We start from the raw sequence: 26,955 nt of genomic DNA on the forward strand, positions 1-26,955 counted from the left end.
TGTTTAGTTGAAAATATTATATGGTTTGAAAATATTTTTATGGTTTAGGTTAATTGTACAGAGCTTTGCAAATGCCAAGGGCTAGTGTTAAGACAAATGTCAAGGGCTAGTGTTAAGACAAGGGAGCTCTTAATTAAGTTAGCGTTGATATATAATGGTGTGAATAACTTTGGCAACGGAGCAAATTGAAATAATGAGGCTCGTTGTTCTCCCCTACTGAATTATCAGTGATCTAAAGTCGTGGAGATTTTGTTTTAGAAAAAGGAATTAGTCCTAATTTTTCTCATGGCTTGGTCAAATGTAGCTTCATATGCTAGTACCAGTTTACAATCAGAACTGAAAATCACAGGTCCACCGATTCATGGACAATAATTTAAGCCGTGCAAAGTAGTGGAATATCCCCATGATTCGCACTAGTTAAGACTGATTTCATGTCTTACAAAGGTTGTAGCCTGTTCAATACTATTTTCGCGTTCTCTTTTTTTTCCCCAAGGAAATTATCACTTGTTTAACTCAGCACACAATCTGCCAGAAAGAAAAATGTATGGAGCAAAATCAACAACATCAGCCAAGCTGAACGATTAAGCATACATAAATAAATAATAACGGTGAAGGAACGCAACGAAATGGCAGAGGTCTTTCTCAATTAAAACAAAATTTTCATGATGCGTCTGTTTCTTTCAAAATTGAAAACACATCATCATCGTTTTCATTATCTCTGGCTAATGCTTCGCCTTCTTCTTGGGATGTGGGATTTTCTCTTTTCTTTTTGTTGTTGACGAACCCTTCTTTGAGGGTTGCCGCTTGTTCCGTTTCTTTGATTTCTCTTTCTTCTGTTTCTTCCACTGGCTGTCTGGGTCGACGAAATCGTCATCGCTGTCATCTTCAACAGGCATAGAGCCATCATCCTCATCTGATTCCATATTCTTGTCCTCATCTTCGTCTTCCTCGTCTGAACTCAAGATCAAATCCTCAACAATATCCTCCTCCGTAGCGACATCGTCGTGATTATGGGCTCGCTTCTTGCTCTTCTCCTTTGGAGTTCTGCAAACCCCCGAAAGGAAACATATAACGTCTACCATTCCAATAAAAGAAACAAAAAGAGGCAAAGAGGAAGGTGATAGCGTACTTGGTTTTCTTCTTTTCAGTCAACAAGTTCTTACTGAATGCAATGGTGTCTTCGCCATCATCTTGTTCATCCTGTCGCTTCTGTGCTTCTGACAACCTCCGTGAAAAGGTTGAGGACTCTGCCCCCACAATAACGCTGATAGGGAAAAGAATGATCAGTAATTTTATTAATTATATGTACTCGCAATATGGAGCATCAAGCATAGCTCCACTCACATGTAAAGACTACTAGAAAATGTTGCATGATAAGACGACGAGGTAAAAAAAAATTGGTGCATTTCTGTTTATAAGTGCTACGACTCAACTGGCTGACTCCTAAATTTAGATGAACATCAATGAAACCAAGTAACCAACCTTGTGTCGTCCAGAGAGTCCATCCTGTCCTGACTTCTCTGATGTAGAGTAGCAACATATTTTGATAGAGGACTTGACTTTGCTTCCTTCTCAACCTGAAATGAACATTATATATCTCACAAAATGACACTAAATGAGTATAACAAATATACAGTGCACATCCAACAGGACCAACCATACCTGTAGAAATGAATCCACGGCTGGATCATTAGGAGAGAATCCAATTCCTGCACGCTTTGAGCTTACAAACTCAGCACTAGCCTTTATCTGGAATCACAAAGGATACAAACATCAGCATACATGCATTCAGTTAGGTACAATTCTCTCTTACATGCTTCACAAACCTGATGGATAAGATCTTTGATCTCTCTCCGGAATCTGTCAGCCTTAACGGTTTTGCAAAAGTTTTGAAGCCGGACAAGTGTTAAAAAGGACATCTCAAAGAAGGCAATGGAGTAGCTCCATTGGGCCAAATGCTTAGCCAACTCATCAACCGCGGAAAAGATGCATGCTTCCTGAAAGGCACGTGTCTTCACTGTTTTCTTATCTACCTGCCAGACAAAAGTACCTATTAAAAGTTTTTTCAAAGTAGTCCTCCCAAAGGAAGTGTTGTATTACGAGAAAATATACCTGTTTAACACTGAACAGATTCACTGCTTTGCCTACAGCATCTGGTTTCCCTCCAAGTTCTTTCATTTCCAGCATATCAAGCAGCAGGGAAGACACCGGAATGAAGGTACCAGTAGCTTCAGCAATGCGATTAAGCATCTTCACACATCTCAGGCGTACAGGAAAGTAACGCGCACTTGGTACCAGGCATGCCACACCATGTATTATCTGGGTTAGTGGATAAGCCAAAGGTCGAAGGTCTTCCTCAGAACTACATCCACACACAACACTTGTCCAAAGCTCAAGGCAGAATATGTATTGCCAATCATAAACTTTTTGGTAGGATTTCTACACAAGAACAAGGTCAGCAAATAACAAGTCAGAAAAGAAAGGCTCAGTTAGAGTAATAGAATATAGAATAGAGAGTAAAACTAAACTAACATAAGAAAGAAAGCAATAGTGTTATCCCAAAGTGGACTCTATTCCTCGATAGTACATATGCAACATTGGAATAATGACATACCTCCATCCGTTTCTTCGTTGGTTTGATACTTTCTTTCTGCTTTTTGTCCTTCGATGTCTTGCAAAATGAAATAGGGACCACAAAACTTGTCAGCTGCCAAGTAAATAATTACATTGCAGTATATGATCATCAGAGTTCAACTACACATACCTTTGGTCCTCTTTCAGTAAGAGCTCCCCTTAGGATGACTGCCAGTTGACGGATGAAAACAAAAGCATGCTGATATGCACTTTGTGGGTCCACATTGTACAATTCTCTGACACAATTACCAAGAAATTGAATGTGCTGCAATTTTGATCCACTGATTGATTTGGACAATTTACAGTTCACCAAATAAGCCTTGTAGATACCCTTGAGGGACGTATCAAGGCACTCCGAACCTAGTTGAATGCACAAATCTCGAAGGAACAAAAATGAAACAAGAGGCATAGCACCTCGTCCTCTAGACCAGGTATGCAGCAGAGCCTGTAATCGAATTAGTCAAGTGAAAATAAAAGAAATTACAAACTCTGCAGAGACATCAGATGACACGAAAGGTTACTAAAGATGGATGAGGAGCCAAAGCTACAAACCTTTACATACTTCCTGAGGAGTGCAGGGAAGGCCGCCAGAAAAACAGCAGAAGCTCTGACACGATGTACAGTAAATGCTACCATTTGCTCATCAGTCAACTCTGTTATCATGTGGAGTGCATTTACAAGGTATAACCTCATTAATCTCCCATGCCTCTTCCATTGCTTAGTAATCATCAGCTCACTAACTGTCTCTTTCTTCCCCCCAAAGCTAGGTGCATCAAGTAATTCACGAAGGATTCTATCCATGTTTTTCAAAACAAAGTGCATGACTTTGTCAAGTACACTGCCAGACATGACACTAAATTTCGGTGCAGAATTATTTCCACTTTCTTCACCATAATGGCAGGCTTTCCGGAATGCTTCGAGAATAGACCGGATAGAACCTATCTTCCCATCTTCTGCTCCTTGGCACCAGGAATCAACCATTTGCATTGTAATAGGCTTTACAATTTCTTTCGGTTCTTCTTTAGGAACAGAACTATGTTTCTCAGCACTTCCTTCATTATCCTAAACAAAATATGCAGCAAACATACAATGTATATAGTTCTCTCAAGCAAGAAGAAAAAAAAATGCAAAATAAATGAATAAATAGTTTTGTGTTACATCAAAGTCATCATCGTCGAATTCCAGAAGCTCTTTATCACACTCTTCCAAATACTTGTAGAACTCAGGATCCTACAAATAAGAGTTTTGCAGCCATCGTAAGCAGCTGACAGAATACAGCAGCACAGATATGACAAGAACTAGGGATGGAAGAAATGATTAGCTCAAGAAAAACTTCCTGGTTGTTGCAGTGTTAACAATGATGCATACAGATAAGAATTTCAGCAATAAATTGAACAATGATAATTATCATCTAAATTTGTAAAAAGCCGTCTAATGGTCACTACCAGGAAACAAAAAGTATCAATTATTTTTAGAATAAGACTGTCCAAAAGTCGAGTCAATAACATGTTCTTTATTCCAAAAAAGAGGGCTAGTTCAAAGTGCAAGCAACTAATCTGAAAGTACTTAAACTGGAATCTGGATGTGCTTAACACATATGATTTCTTCAGTTTCATCTGTCCCAATTGCAATGCCAGGGCCGCTAAACCAGAGCCATAGGTTATTCCACACTAAAAGTGCAAGTAGAACTGTAGAACTACCTTTATGTATAAACAGCTATAAATCCAACGTAAGCAGAAAAAAATCATAACAGTACTGAGCTACGTAATTCTAGATATCAAAAGTACTCTTTACATACCAGCAATCCCTATGACATTACAACTAGCTTCCTGAGGGCAAGTTTTATAGTGGAGGTGAGTGCCACATCTAATTTAAACCATGTCATCTTCTCATTACTTAAGAGGTAACAAATACAACATGTCACATCTAGTACACAAACCCCAATATTAGTTTACTCTCACGTCATCTTACATTTTTCTTGGAGATTGTGTGGAGGTTGCCCCTTGCATGAGGGATGGCTCATTCTCTCTCTCCTAACTTCTCTCCTCCAACTCATCATCTAATCCTATGTGGCAAATTTATGGGCAATAAATAGGGGCTTATAGTACTTGCCCTGATTACCAAATGCACAATCAGAACTTGAGATTTAGTTTACCATCACCTTCTTCAAAATGATCAGAATGGCTAAAATATATCATTATATTTGTTAAGGAACTTGTATGCCTTGCTTATAGTACTTATTTGCAGCAACCACGTCACTATTCAGTACTCTGCACAAACTTCCGCGTGTAAAACTCGGAAGATTGCAGTCCATTTCCAAAATCAATAAAATCAATCAACAAGGGCCAACCAGACAAGTTTACCAAATGCATACGAGAGCGAGCCAATATCCACCTATTAAGCATGCAATATACCTTCTAACATTCACTGCCTTGCGTGCTCAGTCCTAGTATAAATATAAGAATAAAAAACACATACCAGAATAACACATACCAGAATAAAAAACACATACCAGAATCCCCAATCCTAGTATAAACAGCCCAAAGCTAAATCAACATAGGCATTACATATGGAATGGAGCCGAGCAATTCAGATGCTACTTTTGATGCTTACTAGTAACAAGTAATAATAGTAAGCAATATAAGCTTGGGAGAAGGGTGCGCGAATCGTAGGAGACGGCGAGGACGGAGACGAACCTTCTCCTGGAGCCTCTTGAGCTGCTTCGCGTGAACCTTGGCCTTCTTACGAGAGCCCACCTTCTCCTCGTCCTCCTCCGACTCCCCATCCTCCCACTCCTCCTCATCCGACACGGGCAAGTCGACTAAACCCAGCAAAGCCAAACGTTGTCAAAACTAACACAAACAGTGCATAGAGGAGAGGACGAGGAGAAGAAGCGGCGGGGAACGCACCGTACTCGTCGGAGTCCGACATGGCTGACGGCGGCGGCGGCGGCGGCGGCGGCGTGCCCTAGTGGAGGCGGCGGCGGCGGCGGCGTGCCCTAGTGGAGGCGGCGGCGGCGGGTTGGGGAACTGAAGAGAGATGGCGGGTGGAGGAGGAAGGGGAGTTTTAAGCCCGGCCCATTATACTGATACAGCAAGAACTGTGGGCCTAAGCCCACTCATGAGTGGGCCCAGTTTAATCTCGAGGGGTCATTCCGATATACTCCCTCCGTCTACTGTGTTCTACGTTTCTTTTTCAAAATTAGGTTTTGGGCATCACGTATCGATCATTACTTTATACGAAAGTATTTTTCATTATAAATTTACGATCGTCATTTTCAGAGACCAAATATTACTCCCTCCATTCAAAAAATAATCAATCTAGGAGAGGATGTGACTCCTCCTAGAACAAATATATCTAGACAGTCATATGTCTAGATATATGGTTATCCCCTCCTAAGTTGATTTTTTTTTAGGTCCGAGGGAGTAATCTTTTTTTCACAACACATATATCACTTCAGAAGAGGGAACCGGTGTTGCCAAATCTCTCGAATAAAGCTTCGTATTTCACTATTTCAGATGTGTCATTGCAATGCACACAAGTTCAGTTACGTCTAATGTTATAAAATTGGTATAATCATTGATGTTTTGATACAACAGACTCTGCCTTTTCATGAAACAAAACAGCAGTGACACACAACAAAACTGGAGACATCCTCTAAGCAAAACTTCTCAGTATCCCCCAGGACACTGCCGCGGATGGCATGACTGCACACTTGTGCCCTGCCAGCTCCAGATGAACCAGTGATTATAATATCTTCAGAGTAGATCTACCAAGACAAATCATTCAGGATTCTTCGCTGGTAGTAGTAGGATGCTCTGTTCTATTGCTGAGCCGAAGCTCCAACTTTATGTTCATGGCCGCCAACTCGGAGGCCAGGTATCTGAAGACGTAAGGCATGGCGACGGTCTCCATCCCTTTGCTTGTTTTGCAGGCCTGGCAGGCAAAGTTCTTGGGAGGTTTTACGGTGGGGAGCCCGAGCATGTCGCGCTTGGCTTTCTTCTGGCTTTCGGATTTGATCACCGTCGCCGTCAGCAAGCTCCCGCAGATGGAGCACACGTCCGCGATATGGTAGTCGGAGCAGGAATGGAGCCTGTCATGTAGGAGGTAAGAGGCACCATGAGCGAGAAGCGCGTCTCGCTCCATCTCACCGAACCGAATCCCTCCACCGTATTTCCTTCCTCCTATTGGCTGTCTTGTGATCTGATCTATTCGCCCTGTGGTACGAACCTGCGAAACCCAACACATCCATGAGAATCTACAAGCAATAGTGTGGAAACATTGGTGACTAGATAAATAGAGCAATGAATACTTTTGATGCATAGCATTGTAGAGATCTTCAATCCGATATCGAATAGAAAAGGAGGAAAAATAAGCCAGATAACGACTTTAACTATACATAATAAGATGGTACACAAATAATGATTGCCCACCTGAAATTTGTCTGAGACCATATGACGAAGGCGTTGATAGTATACAGGTCCAAGGAAAATCTCACATTTCATCTCAGTGCCAAAAACTCCACTATATAGAATTTCTGTTCCATGGTAATTAAATCCATAAGAAGCAAGCATGGGTCCCAGTTCATCCACAATGGAATTTGATCTCTCTTTAACTGAGCTTGCAAAAGGCGTTGCATCAATGAACTTCCCTTTCAGACTTCCGGCCTGTGAAGACAAGACTTCAGTGAGTAAAGAAAGTACCAAGACGCTATCATACTTAAATGAGAAGAATTGGAAACAAGGAATCTCTGTCTCTCTCTCGCAACAATCATGATATTTCTTTCAAAATGAAGAAAAAAATGCAAGCTTCTCTCAACCTATGAAAGAAGTTTGTACCTTTGCTGCTATCGACTCTAAGAGCATTGCTATAGTCATTCGTGAAGGAAATGCATGGGGATTAATGATGAGATCTGGCCTCATCCCAGTATTAGCAGAGAATGGCATATCAATATCAGGCCACAACTGCGAACAAACTCCCTTTTGACCATGTCTGCTGCTGAACTTGTCACCAATTATAGGATTTCTCACGCGACGCAGACGAATATTAGCCTGACAAAAACATGCAGTAGTGAAAAGCATGCCAAGATGACAAAAAACAAATTAGAACACACTTTCACAAACAATAATCCTACTAACATTCAAGAAATGCATTGTGTAACATACTAAAGTTCATTGGTTCCAAAAGAGGCTGGGTTTTTTTGTAGTTTAAAGAAACTGAAGGTATTTCACTTTTTTCTTGCATTTAAACAAACACAGGCACTTAGTCTGCCCTTTTTTAACAAGGTGAATAGGGATATCCACACATTATTGCCGAAGATAAATTTCATCCAGCACAGGATACTGGAGGTGGCCATGGCCTCACCTTTTGTAGACGATCCTTAAAATTTGTCCCATTGACAGCAACATAATCAATAGCTGCAGGTTCTGAGCCCTTCAGTTTGATAGGCCTTACTGTACCAGTGAGATTGTTACAGACGCTGTAGTACTGCTCATTTGGAAATATGTTCTGTTTCATACACATACATTTGAGTACGGGGAATATCGTCAAGAAGAAATTACACTGCTACCACTTCTCCACATGGTAAAAAATTAACTTAGTACGAGCACATAACTACCTCTCCAATCCGAGGAAGGCCATCTGATTCGATTGCAGCGGTAGTGTCCCTCGAAAGATTACTCTTGCAAAAGAACTCCGTAACATTATCTCTACTTTTTGCTGATAAATCAATGCACTCAGTCTGCAGAAAGAGTACAAAGGATAAAAGAAACTAATTTTAGGTTTTGTCAAACTTAAGGTTCAATCTATACCAAGTTAGATCATCCAATCAAGATTTTTCCAAAGGTACTCTCTGTTGGTGGATACTAAACGTGCATACTGAGATGGCATTCCGAATTGAAGAATCCAAATCTAATGCTCAGGATTATTCAAATATAAAATATAGATAGGTAAACTAATTTTGATATTTGGATGCCTAGGCACCAACATCCACGTCAAGAACTGTCTGATACATCTTTACAATCAATAGCAACTTTTGAAGAAAGAAAACTTATTGAACTACTTTCAAATTAATGCAACTGCAGTTTCACAAAAATAAATCAAATATGGATTCAATATTTTGCAGAACTGAAATGTCGCATATATTTGTGTAAAAGATACCCAGGTTAAAGCCACAAATCTCAAAATAGATCAATGGGTAATGATTCAGATGCCCAGAAAAAGGCATCCCATCAAAATTTGGGATGGAGAGTACATTAAAGATGTGCGTATGCCATTCGATACACATTTTGACATTAAATTCTTATTAGTGTTAATGAGATATCTTCAAGAGTCACCAAAAAAGGGGAAAAAACATTTACTTACCTGGAAAATATGCCCACGGAACATCCCACGATCAACAGCGGATTTATTCAAAATCATGGCATCCTCCATATCATACCTAGATTGCAATACCAGTTCTATGATTTTATCATGTTAAAGTTCAAACAAATGATCATTACACAACATAATGAAATGCTCACCCTGTGTATGATAGCACCGCAACAATAGCATTTGTTCCGGATGGGAACTCATCCATGCAATACTTGCTATATGTAGCTGTCCGGACAATTGGTGTCTGAGGGGTCTGAAAAAATATTTATATGAGCCACCTGACTGGTTATAAAAAAGGATTTTCAATGCAATCATTTCTGCATGATATGTTGTCACATAATTAAGTACTTAGAAACAGACAATTTCATTGATTTTGGGACAATTTCAAAAGGCACAAAATTAGCAAACCTGCCAAGAGCAGGATGACATACATCTGCCACCAATAAATGAAAATAGTACCAATTAAAACACTTGATACAACAGAACCACAAATTATCTTTACATGGCACAAACCATTTGCTCCTAAGGTTGTCAACATGTTATTGGGCAGGTACATATTCAACAGAAATAGAGCAACTTCTAACAACCAAAGAAGTGTAGCTAATGATAGTTGGTTAGTAATTATTGCACAGGAAAACAAACCTGTAGATGAAATGCTTTTACATCAGTACGGAATTTTAGAGCTTGGCCACAGAATCCCATGGTTTGCTTTGCCATCTGTGAACAAGCAAGCAGGTTAGCAGGTCTAGAAAAAAAAGGTCTCAGCATTCATTATGCGTGAGCAATTTTCATTATGCATGAGAAATTGATTTACAGTAAGGGAAGATCTGGCTACTGACCTGACATTGGTACATGTTCCGAGGACTTTGATTGTGATCAGACCAAGGTGTCAAATTTGCAACTACACTAAGAATGGCTGTAGGGTGGATTTCTTCATGAGTTGCAGGAAATAATTTGTTTCTTCCACCATCCCCACCATCAGGGCATCGTATTTCCATGAATGCCTAATGTAGAATGAAAAATTAGTCATCTTGTAATAATAAACTAATATAGGACCATTGAAGTGGATAAAAGGGAACCTGTTCAAATGGTCCAATCAGCTCAATATTTGGCCCTCCATTGGATAGACCTAAGAGACTTCTGACCGGACGAAGAAATCTAGCTGGATTGGTGAAAAGGTATAGTCCAGGATAAGCCCCACCATGGCTTAAGGGTACATAACCCACTTCCAAATCCTCTGGAATCTAAACAGAATTAAAAGCACTGATATGAGATAGAACTTGAGGAAAAATAAACTATCTAGGAAAAATAACAGCAGTATTAGAGAGCAGACCCCTGAATGTGGAAGCAATTTTAAACTTCTAAGATGATTTACTACTTCTTCAATCTTAGCAGAAGCGATGGAACCAACAATGCATCCATCCACATGGACATGTAGGACTTCTGGAGGACCAGTTCGCTCTATCCTCGGCAACAGTTGGGCCATTCCAGCGCCAACCAAACGAGCAATAAGTGACATCTTTATTTTCTGAAAATCTTTAGTTGCCCCTTCTGAGTTGTAAAAGGATGAAATACCTGTACATTCCAAATTTAACTGATGACACTCTCCCCCAAAATGAAAATCACACACACACACAACAGCATTTAGTGTAGCAGTTTCTTACGGCATGTGGAAGTCATATGGTTCAGTAAACCACAAGGCTCTCCATCAGGTGTATGAACAGGACAGAGGAAACCCCATGACCTACATGATAATTTTCAGTACAAGCAATATCGGAGCAAGACAAGAACAATAAATTGGTAAGGTAGTTTAACATACTCTGGAAGCAACTTCCTCACAGATGTCGTACGCATTTTAGCAAAACTAGAACCCCTATGCACAGACCGGAAATGCGAAATATAACGATGAAAGTTGAGCCGTTCAGCATGAATGGTCATCCCATCTCGCTGCAAATTTAAAAGGTGCTTATCACATATAAAAATGATCTGAGAGGACTGTGAACACAAACAACATTGAACTTAACTGAAAATGAACGTTCTTGCCAAGAGATTTTACTACGAACATATATCATAATCTGTGACTCGTGTCAAGCATCTCTTAATCAGAAGAGAAGGAATCAGTTACCAACAAATTACTTGGGATATATTGTCTGAAAAACTAAAATGTAAATTGTGGGTAAGTGATGCCTTCATTATTTCAAAACAGCCTATAGCCAGCATTGAAGCGGTGGGTTAGTGGCCGGTACCCCATGGCCATCTCCAGCACTGTGCTGCCGCAGCATGATACCTTCTGCTGTAACTCAATATAATGTGTAGTGAGCAGTGATACTTTTGAACAGATCGTTTTCAGTTTTTGACGTAATTCATTTTGCATATTGTTATCTTTCATCTTGAAAACTTACTTGAAGGGTTGACATATACACAGCATTACGTAATTTTTAATATTCCCTCAGAAATTAATAGGTGTAATTGAGTGTGAAAAAGAATTAAGGTCGAAAAATAGGAGGGTGGACATGATATCCCTGCTCAAATACCTTTGAAAGAAGAGATAATAGTTACTAGGGAAGTTACTTAGACATGCAAGGGAGAGTGTGATGCAATAAACCAGAGCAAACAAGGAAAACCATCGACAAATTCACTCACGAGAAAAAATATATACCTCACGAAAAGGTGAGTAAACTATAAATCACTTCACTGCAAATTGATTTAGTTCTTTGTTGTTTTTACAATTAGTGCATCACGATGTGTTTTTATGCTATATGACTTTGCCAGTATATTATCGCCAAATGTTATTTAAAATACCAGATGCAGTAAGCATTTGTAAGAGATGCACCTGTGGCAGATCTAGCCCTGATTGTGAATTTACTTTTCCGACCTTTATCATACTCTGAATAGCTTTGCCAACATATGCTGAAGTTTTACTGAGAAATTTCCTGACCTCCTGTGCTGCACAAAAGAAAAATAGTCGTAACTGTTATAAAAGTTGTAGCTGGTATTTTTATGGGATCTGCTGTTAGGATTAATCTTGTGGTCTGTAGTTTCTGATCCGTCATGTTAATGATTACTAGTTCAAGAGTTTAGCATACTTGTACAACTACCAATACTAGCCATAAATGCAGAGAATGCAGTGTTCATGCAACACGATTTATTAGACAAAAGCCTGTTTAGGGGTCCAAGGTCTAGGCGTGATGACTGCAGCAACAAGTTAGTAGTTTATAAGTGATTAGTTTCATTGCAAATAAGATTAGATTGGTCAGTACCAGCAATTTCTATAATGTTAAAATGTAATCTGTTCAGATAGAAAGTTAGAGATTTGGTTTGTTAGGATGGTAGAAATTATATTCTTAAGGATCAAGCCAGGCTTCCTAAAAACAGGACACTACGCACCCATTATAGTTCAGCCAAGAGAATCAAAAGTTGAAGACTCAAAACAGCAGTTAGATGACCTACACCCAGTCCTCGCTATGAGAACCCTACCCCCAATCCTCATCAGCCAGCAAGGCTTTCCACTAGATGTCTCAATAACTCTTGATGTCCCTTTAACTTGACCCTCCAGAATAAAATCTCTAACTTCCAAACAAATCAAATATTTAACTTGCTATCTAAACCAAAAAATTCTATAAAATATAGGATACTAATTAACATATATACTACTCCCTCCATCCAAAAATATAGCAGCCTAGTATTGGATTAGACACCACCTAGCACTACGAATATGGACAGAGCCCTCTGTCCAACCCCTCTCTGTCCAGATTCATAATACTAGGTGGTGACTAATCCAGTACTAGGTTGCTATATTTTGGGACAAAGGGAGTAACTAATATTATGGAAATAGGTGATACTAACCAAACTGATCTTATTCCTATGGAAATTAGTCCCAACAAGCATGTCTAGACCTTGGTTCCTAAGACAATAACAACAGTGGTGATAGTAGGCTACCCCTCGTCCACTCCTATAAAGAGTACACCAGATGTTGGAACCCATAAACAACTCTGGGTCTCTGGCCATATGAAGACTTGTTGGATCATATGAATGCAAAGATCACTAGCATTCACTCGCTGATGGATCATTAGTGGATTCTAGTATCGATGTAGTATACTTCAGAAACACAGGTCAACTAAAAAGGGTTCCTGTATAAAAACATGGATAGAGTAAACATACAGTCATTGAGATCAAAGCTTTTATTTTTTGTAGCCTCTTCAACAATTAACCGTTTGGACTTTCTCAACCAATCTTGAAGTCTATCCTGGAGATGATAGGAAAGAAAAACAAGAGTTAGGAAAACAGAACTGGATGTCAGAAAAGAAATCAAAAGCAACACCAACAAAATCTCAGCCATAAAATAGGACATCAAAGAACCAGCGTCAAGCGATGCTCACAGGGAACAAAGATGAAACAAATAGAATAAAAAAATAAGCTCAAAGGCACAGCAAAAGTGCGAAGCAAAATATGACTTAACTCACTACCTTAGCAAAATTGGGTGAAAAACATCTTCGTACTACCTGTAACCACTACCATGCCTACACTGTTAATAACCTAGATCTTCTGTACCATACTAGGAGCGTGAAATAAGTACTACCTCCGTTCCAAAGTATAAGGGATTCCAAAATCCCTTATATTTTGGGACGGAGGTAGTAGTCAATATGAACGCAAAGGACTACTAGCTCAAGCTATCAACATAGTATGTGCTGGATGACCTGTTCTACCTTAGCACCTATGCTTGAAGGAACACATCAGCACCAGCTCCAAGCAGTTTAAAAACATCCATCTTGTAACTAACACTGGTCAATTGGTCATGGTCCAGCAGTCCATGCAAATATGTAACAGAGAAGGTAGAGGCAGAGAATTGAACAAGGGTAGAAAGGTTAAGACAAAAAACTTATGCTATTTTATGTTATAGTATTGTTTTTACTAAGCACATAACATTGAATGCCATTTTTGTAGTACTATGGAGTTGATTTTCAAAAAGGAAAAAAAAAAGGTCATGAGCTTGACGGCAGAGGGTTTAGTGACCTTTAGAAAAACTGTTATCAGGTGGCCAGGCAAGAGAACTTCCTGGTACTGTAGAGCATCAGCTTTATCAGGTGACGCAGTTTGATCTACAATCGCATAAAGTTTCTGCAGCATAAATCTAAGAAGTGAAAAGTAATAAGAGATACACATCATTAAAGAGGTTCAAAAGGATAGAAATTCACAGAAAAGAGCAATAAAACTTCAACTTACATCAATAAATTAAATTTGTCATGGTTGTTTTGCAGGTGAACAAAAATATAGTCCTTAAGAACTGCCTCAGCAACCTACACAATGTGGAATGACCAAAGTGAAGCGATCCAAATTTCAACAACATGCAAAGACAAATGCAGATTAAACATCCAATATTACAGTTTCAAAATCATCTTTCTCAAATCCTTCCATCACAGATCGGAAGTACTTTCCTGCATTTCAAAGATAATTATCGATGTCAGTGACTAAGAAGGATTCAAAAATTTGTGCAAATAGAACAAATTAAACTCTCAGATACCAAGATGCAACAAGCATTCTGTGCGAGTAAAAAGAGACAGGTCTCTGACTTCGTCAAGAATTATTTGTGCCCTTTCACCAATAAGTTGAGTGCTGACAACTCCCTTTCCTCTTTCATAATGATCACTGTAGCAGCATGTCAAGCTTGTAAATATTTCCCGGTCACTAGTATCAATTAGGGCCTATCATTTGTAAATTCACAATCAGGTCAATGTACTGTTAAAGTTACATTAAGAATACTGCCAACCTACACTAAATATCAAAGAATAGAAGCACAATCAAAATATTACTTTTTAAATAAAATAGTGAGAGTATAAATCAAATTATCTGGTAAGGTAACAGAATAAACTACAGAAAGAGGAAAGATTAATGAAACGCTTAGAACAAAAAAAAAGTTTGTAAAATACAGCTTAATTACTCAATAAATGAAAAATATGGAATATTTCAAGAAAGGGCTTGAGGTCGTCACTGTAGATTGCATCATCATCCAACAATATATAGTAGCAATGATTTGTAAAACTTGATCATGCACAAAGAAAGCTTATTAACTCAATTTCCAGTTAGAAAACAATAAGCCCCATGAAGGAAATATATACCTTGAGAACAATCCCAACAGGAAGGAGAAATTCTCTGCCTCCCAACCTGAATTTTGCACAAATTCAAGAATCAAGTTCCAAAAACTAAAAAGAAACTCAAGCATTTCCACTCACAATTTGCCAGTGCAGAACTTACCAGAACCCAAGCCTTGCACTGCCATTTAGGAGGTAATACAGCTTTATTGTCACACTGGACTGATCATCTTGGACACATCTGTCAAAAAAAACTAGATATGGATTATAACATAAAAAAGGTACAACTAGATACACAGACAAGTATACTTGCAACAGCAAAAAAACTCAGTAACATAAGCAGCTATAGACAAGTATATGGCACCTTATGATCACTGCTTTGTCAGTGTACCCAGCACCACGATTAACGAAAGAGCCACGGATCAGGCCCATAGGCTGAAAAAATTCACACCAAACCATTCATTGCCATAATGTTCTCTGGGTTTTTTTTTTCTAATATTAGCCTTGCAACATAAATCTAAAAGAAAAGCTGAGTAATCTTACATAGTTACGTTTTTGTAAAATAAGAATCCGTACAAGTCTCTCCATCCCACCACATATGAAGTACCTGAAAGAAAATTTTACAAAATGCATCAGAATGAATACACTAACATAGGAAACAGTGTCAAAAAATTTGTTCAGTAACAGTAGAAGAATCAAGAGTGAATGTGATATAATCATAACACAATGAATCGATCAATAAGATCCACAGGTAGTCTTAACAAGTTGAATGACTAGACTAAATGATCGGTGTACTAAGAAATGATAGAAAGGGAAGAAGATGACATAATTAAGAGAATGTAAACAAATAAACAAGTTCATAACATACTCACCCGCCCATTTCTGTTGCCTCTTCACCATGGAAAATCAATTTTTCAGAATCTGCACCTCTTAGATGGCAAAGCTTTGACTGGAATTGCATGAGCATAAAATCATAAACAAGAATAGAATACAATTCACACTAATTAAATCAAAACCATCGGTCAAATAAGAACAAATAAGGTGGTGTAGAGAGAAGTGGAACGTGAAATGAATCCTGCATAGCTTCCAGAAGGAAGAAACAATAATAGTTGTCTATGGCTACCACCAAAATGTGATGTATCTGCACTTTTTTTAATATCGATGCTTTGGGTGTTCCTAACTCTACAGAATTGCAGCATAGTATGATGCATGCAGAATTGCAGATCAGCTTTCACGAACAACTGATTATAAATTATTCAAAGCAGCTATTATTTATCATTTTAGTGTCAGAATTGTAAAGCAGCACTGAACCGCAAAAACTGCATAATCATGCTTATTAATTTAGATTTTTGGCCTATTATAAAGCTATAAACTGACAAAACATCATGACACTAATAAAGTGCATAATGTTTGATTCTTTCCACCCAACTGATAGAGAAAAGTCTCTTTTTTTTCCAGGTAACTATATCATATTAGATAGCTTAGTTTTCATTTTTTGACTTGAAGAAGCAGAAGTAGCTTTTGTACCAAAGAGACAGGTGAACTTAACCAAGACTTATTGGGGTGCCAGACTAATGTAAAATTGTAGAAACACAAGCTAGATCCTAAAAGCAGATAACAAGCTGCACTCATATGTGGATGCTACTACTCAACTAAGCTGTCAGCCGCTCATTCAAGTTCCAAAATCCACCTAGAGAAGTTCTTACGAAAAAAATGTGATAAGAAGTACAACAAAGAAGGGGTAACAACCATTAACATAATAGGCAAGTAACCAAAATTGAAGGTTTGCCTGACAGCTGGTCCGTCATTACATTGGATGAAAGTATCCACTTTAAATTCCCCATGATACGTCGTCCGTGCCTGCCTGCACTGCTCATCCAAACAGGAAAGAACGTCCAAAGTTTTCAATAGATTAAACAAATGTCTTGTGTTTAAAATGAAAATGATATGTAAAGGGATTTGATAAGTCCATATAGCAAAACCTGCTGGGGGTAGAGCGGTGCATCCAACCGACCATCCCTCTTTGGTGGGAACAGATGACCTTTCTCCAAGGATAGTATAGACGACGGTTAAGGGAAAATGAGATGATAACCAAGTTACTTCCATAGTTCATTCCGTACACAAACAATTAGCATCCACAAATATAGCAGTCCTTCCAAACCTCATCTATTGGTGTCCTCGTAAGAGAGTGAAAACGAATTCAAACCTGCGCCTTAGTAACTCTATGTTGGAACTACTGGGTGTTGGCTTTATTAACAACTTGTCAGCTAAGTTCGGAAAGCACGAGAGCTGTCTTAAGGTAAATTCGTAGCACATAAGAATTGAATTTTGGATGCTGGGTGGGGAAAAACTGGTAAATTCGTACTAGCACACAAAAAACTGGTCCACTGAACTGTAAGCGACGAGCAAAAGGTAAAAAAAAAAAAAAGCAGGAAGGATATTTCTGAGGGTGGTGGGGGAGTTGGGGACGGTGATCTCCACGGGGCGGATGGACTGAAGCATCTTGTCGAGCCCCTCGTCGATGAAGTAGTCGAACGAGTCGATGTGCGGCCGGTACAGCTCCCGCAGCGCCGCGTACTGGTCCTCCTTGGAGGCCGACGAGCTCTTCCCGGCCGCCATGGCCGCGCGTGCGGGGGGGAGAGGGGGAGGGAGGGAGAGCGCCGCCGACGGCGACGGCGGCGGCGAGCGGCGGTGGCGGCGTCGCGTTTCGGCGGGAAGGTGGGGGGTAAAACCCTAGTGAGGAGGAGGGGAGAGGGAGGAGGAGAGGCGAGGGGTTTAAGGCCTTCGAGAGGAAATGGGCTTTTTGGTCCATGGGCCGATGGTGGGCCAACAAGTGGGGAGAGAGGGGGGGTAGATCGGACCGTTCATTGAGGTTCTTTCGAATCCAACGTACAGAATAGCACAGGTGGTTCAATGGTTTTTGCTCGGAGAAAAACCATTCAACTTTTACCCAAGCGTCTAATATTTGCGCTTGTCCCGCGAGATTTCGAGTTATCTTCATGAGGCTTTATACTGTGTTAATTATAGAGTTATTGCTAATCTGGGATCAAAATTATTTCATTTTAAAAAAAGACATGAAAGTTATTGTCAAAAAAAACTATGTGAAAATATGAAAATAGAGGAGAACAATAGGAGAGAGATGTGACTTAGCTATATATAGACAGCAAACTATTTTACGTGTAGATAAAATGTAAGTGTTAAGTCTAAAATGATATTGCGTGCTGTTCTAAACGTTAAGTTGAATGGCAATGGTTAGACATGTCGCGGCCTTTTACAGATAAAAAATAGTTCATTCGTTATATTTATGGTGTATCATTCTTTACATATTTATATATTTTTTATGGTTAAGTACAGTACCTAAGTGCCACCATTTTGCTGAACAGTTTTTTTTTTTTGTATATATCATATGTTATTGATTTTAAGAATTTTCGTAATACAAAATGACCCAAAGGCCGAAATGAATAAGCGATGAATGGATCGAAAGCAGGTCTGCTTGGATGATGAAGTACTAATGCACGTTACTAAGGTTCCGTTCTTATGAGCTGTTTAGGTGAGCTTTATACTAAACTGATATACAAATACGTTTCGTACAAGGAATTTTTATGTGAATATTTCTTAAAAAATCAAACCGGTGAACAGTATACGAGCAACTTGCCATGAGCAGAATGTTTGACTTGACGATACTCCGCTAGCTCGTCAAACTTCCAATTCAAACTCTTATCAAATTATCATCAAATCGTCGCTATTCCATCAACAGCACTAGCGCGAATCTTCAGACATCGGCATGTATTGCTATTCCATCAACAGCACTAGTGCGAATCTTGAGACATCGGCATGTATTTTTCACGAACGTCAGCAGTGCTTGTACTAAGGTGGTATTAGGATCAGGGACTAAAATTTTAGTTAACGTCACATTAAATATTTGGACACTAATTAAAAATATTAAACATAAACTAATAACAAAATACATTTCATAATTCTGGACTAATTCACGAGATGAATCTATTGAGCCATTAGCCTATGTAATGCCAATAAACATATGCTAATTATGGATTAATTAGGTTTAAAAAACTTTTCTCGCAAATTAGTTTCCATTTACGTAATTAGTTTTATTACTCCCTCCGTTTAACAATGTAAGTCGTTTCTATATTTATATTGATGTTAGAATGACTTACATCAATATGAATATGGGAAATGCTAGAACGACTTAGTGTTAAACAGGGTTTATTTTAGTTTCTAAATCCAAACACCACATAAATAGTTGCGTCGATTTTTTAAATTTGAAGTGGAATATCGTCAAATTCCAAACTTCTTTTTTAAGCTTTGCGTCTTCGAAACAAGCACGCGGAGTGTATAAAAAAAGCGACCCGAACAGTTCAACCTCGCTTTGTTTTAAAAACGGCAGGCAGTACAATACGAAACGGCGGCCAATTCATTCGAGCCCGCGGCGAGAGCGAGACGACGACGAGGTGATCTGAGATCTCCGGCCGCCGCCGCCGGTTTCGGGTTTCGCGGCGCGCCCCCATCATGGCCGACTCCACCAGGGTGCTGGCCGTCATCCTGGTCGTCGACGTCGTCGCCTTCGGCCTCGCCATCGCCGCCGAGCAGAGCCGCCCATCGGTGCGCGCCCCCCTCTCTCCCCCTCCTCCGACGAACTGACTTTCTGTGCTGATGCTAATGCTGATGCTGATGATGCTCCTGTGCTCTCTCTCTCTCTCTCTCCGGCGGCAAGGCGAGGGTGGAGACGGACGCGAGGCAGGAGTGGACCTACTGCGTGTACCGCCCCGACGCGGCGACCGGGCTGGGCGCCGCCGCGCTGGCGCTGCTGCTCATCGGCCAGGCGGTGGCCGCCGTCTCCAGCCGCTGCTTCTGCTGCGGCGCCGCGCTCCGCCCCGGCGGCGCGCGCGCCTGCGCTCTCATCCTCTTCCTCTCCTCCTGGTACCAACTCCGATCCCCCCTTCCCCTTCCCCATCCTCTCCACGATTCGGCTCTCGCCGCCGCCGCCGCATTGACCTCCCCGCGTGAGGCTGACGCGCGGGCCCCGCGAGTCGTGCGCTTCGTTTCTCGCGTTGTTTAATCAAGCAAAGCAGCGCGAATTCAGGGATTATTAGCTTGGGAATCTCTAGCTGTCCATGTTTGGGGTTGCCGAAAAGTCAGAAAGAAACTAGAGATCGGTGCAGGGGAAAGCGCGTTGGATCAACGACTCAGCCAAACTTGGGGATTGGGAAAATTGGGGTGTTGATTGGTGAGGGTAAAATTTACACGAAATCCCTGCGGATTGATGCGATTCGTGCTGAAATATACAAATTAGTTGTTCTATATCCGTGAATCATCAATCATCTAGCTCTAAGATTTTCTCAAGAAGAGGAAATATGCAAATTATTTGATATTTTCCCTAGAATGTCATGTAATTTGTTAAATTTTGCTTGCGCATTCGGATTATTGGATTGCTGATATTGTATGCTAATTTATTTAGGGGTGCACACGGGGCAAAATTGTAGGAATGTTAGCATATAGCAGGCTATGGTAGAATACAAACTATGATGTTGATGGTTTTTAAGAATAAATAAATTGACTGGTTGGGAGTTTGGTCTTGAATTTTGTACAGTTAGCAATTAGCTTTGGTCATCTTGGAGTTCTTATGCTGAATTGGTCAAAATGTAAAGGTTGCCATTTGCTTGCTATGTCCTTCACAGTGTTAACTGATCAAGGCTCAACCGTTGAGTTTAGTGCTTTAGTGGTTGTAGAAATTGTTGGACGGCCGGCTGGACCAAGTCCCACATTGATTAAGGGCAAGCTTCATCAACTAATCAACGAGTAGCTTTCAGTTAATACTAGTACTAAACTGTTCTGATTTGTTGGGTTTGGAGTCGGTACTTTCTATTGGTAATCTGTGAGTCCAGTGATACAGTCTAGTTATATGACCATTTTCCCCCAAACTTCTTGCACAACACATTGTAAACAATTATGACAGTGGTATATGTATGAGCTCTGAAATTCAGACTACCTGTATGAATTGTTTATGAACCATTTGTTTCTACACTGACTAGCTAAAGGCCCCATGCGTTGCAACGGATATTATAAGAGATAAAAGCAAAAGAAAAACTTAAATTTAGCATAGTTAGTTGATTAGGCATAAAATGCCATATATAAAGCAAAAACATTCATGTGTATGGATCTTATGGCCCCACATGTTAGCTTGTGACGTTGGAGGCAGACGCTGACACCACCACTAGCATCATTTAAAGTAATAATATAGATAATTGCTTAATTGCTGCAGAATTAAGTTTAAACATTTTACCGAACTAACAAGTCAGGCATGCGTTTTCTCATGACTGCACCCGAACAACCATAGTCAATTTGTTTTACTTATCAAAATAAAATATTTTTGTTTTGTCTCCAGGCAGTTACTCAGTTTGTTGTAGAACTAGGCGTGTTCATGGGTTATCACTTATCTTATTTCCAGAAATATTATGCAAATTTTCTATTTTGGAAGACCTGGCCCTAACTTTGATAATTCCCCTGGCACACAATCTTTACCGAACGCCCCCTTTAACTGTCCTTTTTATCTAGAGAAAACAGGGGTTTATCTATGATTCCTCAGATACGATTGGCATTGATATGTTTCTACTTGTGTTCTTTCATACACCTGCTGGTGACATGGGTACTGTGTTACCTGTTCATTGTAGCACCTAGTATGTATTACAGCATCTGAAAAATACTTTTACTGCCATGATTCTGTACTAATTAGACTGCTATATGAACGCATGAATTTATTGAATTCTCACTTTTGCCCCCAAAACAAAAGCATAAAAATTGCAAGCAGCATAAGGCATAAGAATCATAGCATGACATCTTCAAATGCTTCAATTTATTCATCCAATGATCTCTATATATCAAACAGTTGAATTACCCAGTTAAGCAGCCAGCGAATCTATACAAATTTCATCCAAACCATCCAGTTTTTGCACACTGGGGTACTGAACATTCTGCCTGATGTTCTTCTACTCAGGTTGACATTCCTCATCGCGGAGTCGTGCCTGCTGGCCGGGCTGGTGCAGTCCGCCTACCACACCCGCTACCGCAAGGTCTTCTTCGAGAACCCGCCGGACTGCGAGACGGTGCGGCGGGGCACGTTCGGCGCCGGCGCCGCCTTCTCCCTGATCACCTGCGTGCTCACCGGAGCCTACTACTTCTACTTCTCCAAGTCGCGGGTCTCCTACGCCCGCCGGGAAGCCACCATCGGCATGAGCCCGTACAGCTGAAACCCTGAACCATCACTTCACTTGATCTTGTCTCTGCTATTTGTGCTTAATTAGTCTGTTATTACAATGCATATTCAGAGAGAGAGAAATCACTGTGTAATACTGTGACAGTTTTGGTAACCATGTGATTTAAATTTATTTTGTTAGGTCTTTTGCACACAAAGTGTTGTTGGTCTGTTGGTGCAGAGGATTTTTGCCAGTTGTTCTGCTTGCCTGTGGGTTCCCTGCTACCGGTGCTTCTGCTCTCGTGTCTCGTTGCTCATTTTCAGAGCTATATACTGTAGATGATTATAGCAAAGTGCTATGAAATCGCTTCACAAATTGATGGGGTTAATATCAGAGCATCTAGCAGAATGGAATATACCCACTGGCTTGAGACTTATCAAGATATGATCCTTGACTTACATTGAACCATAACTAGTGCTTTTATGTATGTAAGCAAGCACATAGCAGTCTTTCACTTTTGTTTTTCTGTCTGACAATTTGCTTTGTACTCCCTCCCTTTCATATTATAAGTCATTTTAGTTTTTTCTCTAGTTAAAATTATTTAAGTTTAATCAAGTTTATAAAAAATATAGTTATATTTTCAACGCAAAACAAACACATTATCAAAATATATTTAATATTAGATCTAATGAAACTAATTTAGTGTTTTGGATGTCATTAAATTCTTTTATAAACTTAGTTAACAAAGTTTAACTAAGTTTATACGGAGTAATATTTAACGGTGGGAGTAGTACTTAAAAAAGGGAAAAAAAAAGCATAACACATAGATGCACGTACAAACTAGAAATGGGCAGAGTCGCACAAATACACAAATTTAACTACAGTAGGTCAACATATACCCACGAGTTAATAACCTGAATCCAAACTACACTAGTACAGTCATAGGCTCTTGTTACGCTAATTTAGTATGCGCATACGACATACGTATATACTTTCATAGCGCATGTGTATGCATGTATGCATACATAGGCTATACATGCATATACACACACATATATATACGTATACGTATTCGGTATATATATCCGTAGCTCCGTATACGTATACGTATCAATACAAGCACGGGTTACTTAACATGAACCATCTAGACCGGGCATGTCATCTTGCAGCCACCCGTTCCAGTACTGCACGCCGCCGCCGCCGCAGTTCGCGTCCGGCGCCGCCGTCGACGCCGCTCCGACCGCGCCGCCGACATCGCCGGTGGCGGCCTGAGGTGGAGCCGCGAACGCCGCCATTTGCTGCCACGCGGTCAGGTCGATGCTGTAGCCGCCTCCGCCACCGGCGGTAGCCGGCGCCATCAGCATCTGCCTCAGGAGATCGGGGAACGACGACGACGTCGGCGGCGCCGCCGCCGGCGCGACGACATGGGCAGAAGCCGCCGTCGAGGCTGTGGCGCCGGCCTTGCCTCCGCCGGCGGCGCGCTTGCTGTTCTTGCGGCCGCCGCCGACGGGGACGTCGCGGAGCGTGCCGCCCTCCGTCCAGTGGCGGCGGCACGCCTTGCAGAGGTACCGCGGCTGCGTGCGGCTGTAGTTGTTGTAGTAGCAGAACTTGGTGTTCGCCGAGCCGCACCGCGGGCACTGCCTCGGCGGCGGCCTCGGCAGCGGCGGGTGCCCGGCGTGCCTGCCACCCTGCCTCGGCGCCGCCGCCGCGTTCACCGCCTCGACGCCGCCGCCGCCAATTCCGCCATTGGCAGCAGCGGCGTATCCCTGCCCCTGCACGCCAAGATCGTCGTCGAACACCATCAGCTCATCGTCAAGATCAGTCAACCATCGAGCTAATCCGTGACGTACCATGAGAAGGGGAGGAGGAGGAGGAGGAGGCCTAGGCGGGGTCAGGTAAGAGAGGGGCGACGAAGCGGAAGAGGAAGAAGAGCCCAGGAACGGCGACGACATGGCTCCCGCGACGCCGCGGCGAGGGCCAGGGTAGCTTCTTGCCGGCGGCGGAGACGACGACGACGAGCTGCGCCTGCGCGCGCTTGCTCCGCGCCGGGGACGACGACGACGACGACGACGAGGAGTAGTAGTAGTCGTACCACGGTGAACCCCTGCGCATGTCGGACCGGTGAGCCGCCGCCGCCGCCGATCGAACACTCTCCTTCTTCTTCCTCCCCCCAACCAGCTGCTGCTGCTGCAGCTGCTTAGCAATATCAATTAGTACAGATTAATGAATAATCTAGCTAAATCTTACTTCTAGTAGCTGTGTGGTGACTGTGACAGTGTGAGCTAGTAGCTAGAGGGCAAGGAGGAGGAGGAAGCGAAGGTGGAAAGCCATGGAGGTGTTTCAGTGAAGGTGTCGGGGTTGATTATATAGCTAGGCGAGAGGGGAGGTATACTCCCTCCATTGCTCGTAAAGGAAGTTGTTTAGGACAATGTTTAAGAGGGTGTTTGGAAATTAGAGACTAAAAGTTTAGCCCCACTTTAGTCCCTCCAACCAAACACCACCTAAGTCAAACCTTGGGAATATAAATCATGAATAATTCTCAAGTTGTTAAGTTTGAAAACGTAAAAAATATATAAATAGATTTGTCTTGAAAAATAATTTTATAAAAGTATACATATATATCACTTTCTTAATAAATATTTTTATAGAAATAAAAAGGTTAAAGTTATATTTTAAAGAACGTGTCGCTGTACAAAACAACTTCCTTTACAATTACCGAGGGAGCACTGAGGTTAGGTGTGTGTGGAAGAAGAGGGGGCTTAATTTCTTTTGCTTAATGACTAAGGTCATAGTGGAGACGAGGGCGGCGATCGATGATCAGCTCGCGCGACGGAAAAGCGAACCGAAGCAAACGTGGACTGAACAATGTATGCGTGCATGCAGCCACCCGACCCTCCTGCTGCGGTGTGTGCTGCAGCAGCGGTGCAGGTGTGGAAAGTGGAGGACCACACTTTTTGGTCCATCACATTACACGTGTCTAAGTAGGGAGATATACAAAATCACTACTAGAAAAATCATTTTTCGAGACGTGGGCGTTATTTTCTTTTCAAGCGGGTAGGTCTCTCGAAACTAAATTGCCGCCTACGAAAATAAAAACCGTGAGACGAGATAGTTGTCCATCTACGAAAATAAGCATCTTTAAAAACCTCTCTCCCCTCTTCCCTCGCAGCCAAAGTTTTCTAAGTCCCCTCCCACCTCTTCTCTCCTCTCCCCTCCCCTCCCACCTCTCCTCCCCTCTCCCCTCCCACCGGTGGCAGTGGTGGCGCACCCTGGCGCGGTGGCCGGAGGGAGGGGGGAGGGCAGTGGCGGTGGCGGCTGCTGCTCCTGGCTATGGCTCCCCTCCCTCCCTCCCAGATCTGGCCCGAGGAGGAAGGGGGGAGGGCGGTGGCCAGCGGCGCTCTCCTCCCTCCCTTCTAGATCCAGCCGGAAGAGGGGAACCGGCCGGCGGCGGCAGTAGCAGTGGAGGCGGCATGAGGGCGAAGGTGGCGGCCACCAGAGGCACGGCGGCGCACGACAACTAGGAGGAGAGTCGGCGGCACCGCTCCCCTTCCTCCGTCCCTCCCTCCCAAATCCGGCCAGATGAGGGGAGCCGGCCATCAGCGACGGAGGCAACGCTCCCTCCTTCCTCCTCCCATATCTGACTGGGGGAGGGGGAGGAGAGTTGGCGGCCGAAGGGAGGGGCCGACGGGGGAGGGCGGGGGTGGTGGATGCGGCGGTGACGGAGGAGGAACCAACGGCGGCCGCCCCTCGGGCAGCGCCGGCGGATGGAGGAGGAGCCGTCTCCCGAATGGGGAGAAGCCGAAGGGGGAGGCCACCAGTGGCATTTTTTTTATTTTCGCTAAAAATATTTTTACAAGCGGGTGGATCAACCGCCTACGAAAATGATTTTTGTAGGTGCCGTTGGGCGTTCGCAAGCCTTTACGTACATGCGCTCCTTTCCCCCGCCTGGAAAAACTACTTTTGCCCGCCTAGAAAAATGTTTTTTCTAGTAATGAATGGTTTTCCGACATATTTTCTCCGTAAAAAAAAAACCCAAATCTGAACAGAGGAGGTTATATTCCATTCCCACCTAGGTTAGCTTTTATAGACCAAAGAGAAGTAAGAGCTAACCACGATAGATCAGTGGCAGATCAAAAAAAATAGCAGTGGGGTCTGAGCAAACTAGATAGAGTTACAATCCCCCTCCCATCTATATATGGTAAAAAATTTTAGTAGGGTCTTCGTGGGGGCTTTCATAGTCATCACGCCAGTAGTGGGGGCTCAGAGAGCCCGCCGCTCTCATGTTAGATCCGTCCCTACGACAGGTAGTATAGCGAGGATAGAGGAACAGGCAAGAACTTAAACGGCGGCAAAAGCCAAGTATCTAACAGAGATGTTACTTTAGGCTGCTAGCTAGTTCCTTGTACAATCTAACTATTTTCTTAGTTTTTATCTCTTATATATATATATATATATATATATATATATATATATATATATATATATATATATATATATATATATATATATATATATATATATATATATATATATATATATATATATATATGAATAATGCCCTTTTCTTCCTATATTCTTTTAAATTGACACTTCTATATCTTCTCGTTTAAAAAAAAGTTACACATGCCTGGTGATCGGCGGGTAGCTAC

At 41.7% G+C, this 26,955-nt stretch overlaps 4 protein-coding genes across 4 annotated transcripts; 1 reads left to right on the forward strand and 3 right to left on the reverse strand.

Moving 5' to 3' along the window:
* Positions 1 to 433: 433 nt before the first annotated feature.
* Positions 434 to 5,662, reverse strand: LOC4349000 (nucleolar complex protein 2 homolog). The gene is made up of 12 exons (NM_001423072.1): positions 5,544 to 5,662; positions 5,331 to 5,455; positions 3,793 to 3,864; positions 3,187 to 3,696; positions 2,765 to 3,079; positions 2,615 to 2,671; positions 2,113 to 2,439; positions 1,827 to 2,033; positions 1,663 to 1,749; positions 1,483 to 1,577; positions 1,130 to 1,264; positions 434 to 1,044 (listed from the first exon to the last, which is right to left on the reverse strand). Exons 1-12 carry the CDS (start codon positions 5,563 to 5,565, stop codon positions 723 to 725), a joined length of 2,274 nt encoding a protein of 757 aa, NP_001410001.1. The 5' UTR covers positions 5,566 to 5,662; the 3' UTR covers positions 434 to 722.
* Positions 5,663 to 6,109: 447 nt separating this feature from the next.
* Positions 6,110 to 17,833, reverse strand: LOC9270457 (DNA-directed RNA polymerase I subunit 2). The gene is made up of 27 exons (XM_015758826.2): positions 17,537 to 17,833; positions 17,078 to 17,151; positions 16,845 to 16,964; positions 15,968 to 16,044; positions 15,639 to 15,702; positions 15,460 to 15,530; positions 15,259 to 15,336; positions 15,123 to 15,168; positions 14,528 to 14,708; positions 14,389 to 14,441; positions 14,230 to 14,303; positions 14,020 to 14,137; positions 13,168 to 13,252; positions 11,840 to 11,952; positions 10,826 to 10,953; positions 10,671 to 10,750; positions 10,340 to 10,581; positions 10,086 to 10,250; positions 9,846 to 10,010; positions 9,649 to 9,723; positions 9,156 to 9,259; positions 8,998 to 9,073; positions 8,252 to 8,374; positions 7,999 to 8,142; positions 7,473 to 7,685; positions 7,068 to 7,301; positions 6,110 to 6,864 (listed from the first exon to the last, which is right to left on the reverse strand). Exons 1-27 carry the CDS (start codon positions 17,712 to 17,714, stop codon positions 6,421 to 6,423), a joined length of 3,525 nt encoding a protein of 1,174 aa, XP_015614312.1. The 5' UTR covers positions 17,715 to 17,833; the 3' UTR covers positions 6,110 to 6,420.
* A 1,646-nt stretch (positions 17,834 to 19,479) lies between these two features.
* LOC4349002 (uncharacterized) lies at positions 19,480 to 22,523 on the forward strand. Its single transcript, XM_015758828.3, has 3 exons — positions 19,480 to 19,715; positions 19,828 to 20,033; positions 22,108 to 22,523. Exons 1-3 carry the CDS (start codon positions 19,623 to 19,625, stop codon positions 22,358 to 22,360), a joined length of 552 nt encoding a protein of 183 aa, XP_015614314.1. The 5' UTR covers positions 19,480 to 19,622; the 3' UTR covers positions 22,361 to 22,523.
* A 624-nt stretch (positions 22,524 to 23,147) lies between these two features.
* Positions 23,148 to 24,643, reverse strand: LOC4349003 (dof zinc finger protein DOF3.1). The gene is made up of 2 exons (XM_015758829.3): positions 24,157 to 24,643; positions 23,148 to 24,078 (listed from the first exon to the last, which is right to left on the reverse strand). Exons 1-2 carry the CDS (start codon positions 24,256 to 24,258, stop codon positions 23,437 to 23,439), a joined length of 744 nt encoding a protein of 247 aa, XP_015614315.1. The 5' UTR covers positions 24,259 to 24,643; the 3' UTR covers positions 23,148 to 23,436.
* Positions 24,644 to 26,955: the final 2,312 nt, after the last annotated feature.

This window comes from Oryza sativa, chromosome 10, assembly GCF_034140825.1.
Source record: "Oryza sativa Japonica Group chromosome 10, ASM3414082v1".
Classification (NCBI taxonomy): domain Eukaryota; kingdom Viridiplantae; phylum Streptophyta; class Magnoliopsida; order Poales; family Poaceae; genus Oryza; species Oryza sativa.